Here is a 6000-nt window from a genome sequence, read left to right as displayed (position 1 = left end):
TGGGGAGGGGGGAATACAAATTCCAATTATTTTGCTTAAAAGAAATCGAAGATTTCAAACGAACTCTATTCCTATTTTTAAATCTCATTGTTTCACATAATGTATAGGCATCATAAAATCAGTTTAATGCAATAACTGCCAAATATAAAAATCCCACAAAGATATTTTCCAGGGATAACATAAGAGGTGTTCACAAATGTATTTACTTAGGAGATGCATATTACATAGATAATATTATTTTCCAGAATAAAACTGGGTATAATTTGAAACAAAACAAATGGCTTGGCTTTAAAACAATCCAGTTTAATAAAAAGCTTTCAAAGAACCCTATCCTCTACAATAATATGATCTACAACCTCATATAAGCAAAGATATTTAAATAACTATTAAAGATGCATTGTACATTAGATACTGCAAGTAAACCATATAGCATTTCGGTCATTACTGTATAGTCCATGTAGCAAAATTGACTATTAATGAACTTCTATAAACCAAAAAGTAGAAAATCCTGACTTTGTATTTGAAGATCTCATCCGCAGAATGAGGGCTTTTTTTTTTATCACTAGCAACGTACCTTGTTTATGGGTGTTAGAAAATGCCATCAAATATTCCAAGAAAAGGCTCAACATCATCATCACAAAGTGGATGCCTAGAAGGCACAAAAACATTGCGTTTAATATAGCAAACCTTGTAAAATTAGATTTTATCTGGAGCACAATATGCTGTGCTATTAAACCAAACTGTTGTGTTAAGAGTACAATTATTTGCATAGAAAGCTGAAGACAGGCAGTTAGTTGTGAGCTTATGACCTTTCTGAAATATGTGTTTAGATACAATTATGCAAAAGAAAGACCAAGCTCTGGCAGAACCTACACAAATCCTTTCTATTACCTGAGATCAGCCTCTTTTGTCTTTCTTTTGTTACATATGAAAAAGTCCCCCTTTCCAATGACTTGGTGAGACTCCAAGAGACTTTCTGAGGCTGTAGTAAACTGTGCCCCTTTCAGTTCTTGTGGAGAACTGTATTCTTCTTGAAAGCCAAACTAAAGAACAAAAGTCAAAGAAATGAAAGTGAATTTCAAAATAACCAGACATAGTCACACCCAAATTAGAAATTCACATTTAGTACTGTCCACATTTTACTGATTTATTGTGGACATTACTCAAAATGGTCTGTCAAAGAAGTATGGGTTTCAGGACTATATAATATTAGGGTTAAAGTTCAATACAGTGGGTGTTTATACTAGCAAATAAAAGTGCTGAGGATGAGGTACACTGATCCCATGGCACAATTAGCAGCCTACATTATAAGCTGGTACAGAATGTTGCTCTCTATGATAGCGGTCAAAGTTACTACCATGACAACACCCCTCATTGCCAAATATAGGGAGTTATAGTGTTATTAGTCAAGGCATTGGATAAAATTAGAATGGGGATTGCGGGTACCACAGCATAATTATGATTTTTTTTGTACATTTGGAATATACTGTATTTCGTAATTGTGTTTTAAACTGTTGGGTGTTTTACTGTGGTTTTAATTTTTGTGAACCGCCCAGAGAGCTTCGGCTATTGGGCGATATAAAAATGTAATAAATAAATAAATAAATATTTTATAACACAACTGCAACCGACACACATTATTTAGAACTGTTAAACACTGGATGTCATAGAATCTTTGCTAGTTCAAGCAACTGTGCAATGCTAGTATTACACCAGTTGGGTAATATCATAGTCTTCTGAGTGCTGGTGCCCCAATTCTGGAACAGTCTCCCCAAAGTAGTCATTAGGCATCTTATCCTTAACCTGGAGCTCATCTACACTAAGCAGAATATTGCACTATGAAAGTGGTATTTCTTCAATTCTAAGATGCACTTTTTCCCCCATATAAACATCTCTAAAAATGGGGTGCGTCTTAGAATCGCGGGTGTGTCTTAGGGGTTTTTTTTCTGTTGGTGGTACTGAAATTAGTGTGCGTCTTACAATCGATGACGTCTTACAATCGAAGAAATACGGTATATAAAAGGCAGGAGCCACACTACTGCTTTATAACGGTATTGAAGTGCACTGACAACTGTTGGGGCCCAGTGACACAGACCATATATCGTTTTCATACTGCTAAATCCTGCTTGGTGTGGCTCTTGCCTTTTATATACCACTTTCATACCGCATTCATAGTGAAACATGCTTGATGAAGATGAGCCCCAAATTTCCCTCCCCCATTTCCTCCCTCTCAGCAATTAGACTTAGGGGATAATCATACAGGTGTTTTATAGTACGCTCATTACTGGGCACGCACGAATTTTCATGGGTCCAATTCACTATGCTGTCCACCACCTATGCGTTTCCCTCTCTTTCTATCCTTCTTTCCGTGACAAAAAAAGACCCCGGTAAGTCCGATTTATTTTTTAAAACAGAACTTGCTGCAGTCTTCTGCTGTGTGCAGGAGGAGCGGTGCGATAAAAACGCCCACTGAATAGGCCACGTGGTGATTGTTTACTTCGTCTTTCTTCTCAGTTGAGAAAGAGGAAGTATTGTGCAACAGAAGCAGCTTCAGAGAAGCAATGGTAGGGAACTGCGATTTCCCCCATCTGATGAAACTCTTAGAATGGAAGCTTTTTTGGGAAGCCTAATTGCCTCAGGAGGGTTAAGACGAGGAGGGGAGGCCACGGGATGGAACAAAGGTGCTTTGGGACACGTTTGGTCCATGGGCCAGCAGTTCCCCACCCCTGGCACAGTTGATAGAAGCTACAACCTTCCAGAAAATGTGCATGTAATGGAATCCTAAATATTCAAGTACCGTCAAAGAAACAAAAGGGACACATATACCTCTCAGAAGCAGTTGGTAACAAACATGAACATATATGTTTACATACATACATTCAGCAGAGCATTGGGCTGGCAAGATTATCACGTCTATAGATTTTCACTTACAATATGTTTATTTCTATATTCTGCAAGTGATTTCACATTTAATGGTGGAGTCAAGGAAGGAGAGTCAGATGTTTCTGGGCAGGTATCAGATATTTCTTTAAATATGGAAAAACTAAGAAATGAAGCAGACCCCAAAGCAGAATTAAAAGCTTGGAAATAAAATCAGAAAGTGTTTATATAGCTTTAAAGTGTGGCAAGCCACTGGTATGACAAGTTATGCATAATTTTTTAGCACTTTGATACCAAACATATACATTGCAGCATTTTTCTCTTTCCCCATATTTAGGACATTTCAGCAGTGGGCTTATTTACAGGATTCACTACTCACTGAAGACCGAGTTCTTATAGACACCAGCACATGATTTAAGGTAGTTAAAACACGAAGGGATTGTGAAGAGTTCCAACGGGATCTCTCCAAGCTGGGATAGTGGGAATCCAAATGGCAGATGCGGTTCAATGTAAGCAAGTGTAAGGTGATGTAGGTTGGGGCAAAAAAACCCAATTTCAAGTATAACCTAATGGGATTTGAGCTGGCGGTGACCAAACAAGAAAGAGATCTTGGGATTGTGGTGGACAGCTCGATGAAAATGTCCACCCAGTGTGCGGTTGCTGTAAAGAAGGGAAACTCCAAGTTAGGCATTATAAGAAAAGCAATTGAGAATAAAATGGCCAGTATCATACTGACCTTATACAAATCTATGGTGCGACCACACTTAGAATACTGTGTACAGTTCTGGTCACCATGCCTAAAAAAGGATATTATGGAGTTGGAAAAAGTGCAGAAAAGGGCAACTAAAATGATTAAGGGTCTGGAGCATCTCCTCTATGAGGGAAGGTTACAACAACTAGGATTGTTTAGCTTGGAAAAAGGAGGCTAAGGGGAGACATGATAGAGGTGTACAAAATTATGCATGGTGTGGAGAATGTGGATAGGGAGACATTTTCCTCCCTCTCTCAAAATACTAGAACCAGGGGACATACCATGAAGCTGATTGGTGGGAGATTCAGGACAAATAAAAGGAAGTACTTCTTCACACAGCGCATAGTTAAATTATGGAGCTCACTACCAGAAGATGTAGTGATGGCCACCAATCTGGATGGCTTTAAAAGGGGGTTGGATAAATTCCTGGAGGAGAAGGCTATCAATGGCTACTAGCCCTGATGGTTGTGTGCTATCTCCAGTATTCAAAGCAATAAGCCTGTGTGCACCAGTTGCTGGGGAACATGGGTGGGAGGGTGCTGTTGCACCATGTCCTGCTTGTCGGTCCTTGGCCGATGGCTGGTTGGCCACTGTGTGACCAGAGTGCTGGACTAGATGGACCCTTGGTCTGATCCAGCATGGCACTTCTTATGTTCTTATGTTCACAGGTTGGTTCTCTGGTCAACCAGAGGTCATGTAGATGAATGCAAGACACTACTGGCTGGCTGTACCGTCTACATGGCAGGTTTCATGGTACTGGCACATATATACCCCAGGTCATTTTTCCCTCTGGGGACACTTCCTGCACACTGAATCTTGTTCTGAAACACAGAACCAGGAATGCAGAAGCATTTCATGCAGATGCACCCTTTTCAATCATTATTATTCTTTACAAGCTCATGTGTCCGTGCTTTAAGCAAAGTTAGCATCTATAAGGTGCTTTGCACACTTGGTCATATGGGAATGTGAATTTCGGTCCTGGGCTTAGGAAACGTTTATACTTCTGGATGGCCACCACAACCCTCTTAGGTGATTCAGTCACTGGGCCAATTTAAAATGTCACGTGTCAGGCTGCTGCTAAAGTATTTCCTAGTCAAGTTGATAGATAAGGCCTTGAAGGATAAACCAAGTGCAATGTGTGCATTTGACAGAAGATTGGCAGTGAGGATCTTTGGTTAGCTAGCTGGATAGAAGATAGCAAACAGTAGAGACACTGATAGCATGCCCATGGTCAGGAAACAGTCTTGAAGTAGCACATCATTGCTCCAATAAGGACAAGGCTCACACCATTAGCAGGTCTTCCAGTTGTATCCATTTCAAATGAAGGCCTTCAAATGAAGTGAATAAGAAGCCTTGGCCAGTTGGTGATATAGAAGAGGATTCAGATTCCTCACTGAAATGTAGGTCTGAATCAGAGCCTCAGGAACAGAGCCTCAGGAACAGGGATGTCTGCAGAGTGTTCCTCTTTGTACTGTATTTAGGGTGGACTAGAAAAATGCAGGCCATCTGGGGCAAATTTCTCTATTCTGAGGATATTCAGGCTTTATAATATTATGCACTGATAAAAAGCATTTATATAACTGAGCGCCACACACTGCAGAGTCTGTTTCCTTCCTCCTAGAATCAACTGGGTTTAAACAGCCCTCCCAAAGTACTTGTTTCAACCTTTAGAGCTTTGTTTTATTATGGTTTTAATTTTTGTGAACAGCACAGAGAGCTTCGGCTATTGGGCGGTATAAAAATGTAATAAATAAATAAACAAATAAATTTAGAGCCTTGGACCAGGATACCCTAAGCACCATCTCTCCAATGTGAACCTGTCCAAGCCTTATGATCACATTCAGAAGCCCTGCTCTGTGGCCTGTGTGTTAGAGATAAAGTGAGTGGGCAGGTCCTTTTTCGGTAACAGGACTTAATTGTGGAGCAAGCTCCCTGAGGAGTTCTGCCAGGCTCCTCCCTTTTGGTGTTTAGGTGGGCACTACGTCCAATCTTTTCCAGCAGGCCTTTAAGTTCTGATGGTTGCTGCTTTGGATTTTTGAACTGATTTACTGATGCTTTTGAATATGAATTTTATTGATTTTTGGGGGGATGTCTACAGTTTATGATGGAGGTTTAACCAGATGGTTAGCTACTTTAAATATAAAGAACATAAAAGCAAGGTATATATATATATCGAACTTAATTAAATAAACACGTTTTCAGATGAAGCATAGGAACACAGGAAGCTGGCTTTTATTGAGGCAGATTCTTGGTCCAGCTAACTCAGTATTGTCAACACTGACTGGCAGTGGCTCATGCAGGATCCCCACCCCACCCACCCCGCCCTATGTAGAGATGCCAGGAATTGAACCTGGGACCTTCTGCATGCC

At 40.2% G+C, this 6000-nt stretch overlaps 1 protein-coding gene across 1 annotated transcript in view; it reads right to left on the bottom strand.

The window, feature by feature from the left end:
* Nucleotides 1-588: 588 nt before the first annotated feature.
* The window catches only part of HFM1 (helicase for meiosis 1), a 63633-nt gene continuing 58221 nt past the window's right edge, over nucleotides 589-6000 (bottom strand). Inside the window, 3 exon segments of the mRNA XM_063133395.1 lie at nucleotides 589-649; nucleotides 892-1043; nucleotides 2932-3043. Coding sequence (XP_062989465.1) covers nucleotides 589-649; nucleotides 892-1043; nucleotides 2932-3043 — 325 coding nt within the window.

This window comes from Elgaria multicarinata, chromosome 1, assembly GCF_023053635.1.
Source record: "Elgaria multicarinata webbii isolate HBS135686 ecotype San Diego chromosome 1, rElgMul1.1.pri, whole genome shotgun sequence".
NCBI lineage: Eukaryota > Metazoa > Chordata > Lepidosauria > Squamata > Anguidae > Elgaria > Elgaria multicarinata.
This window is presented reverse-complemented; position numbering and strand designations above follow the sequence as displayed.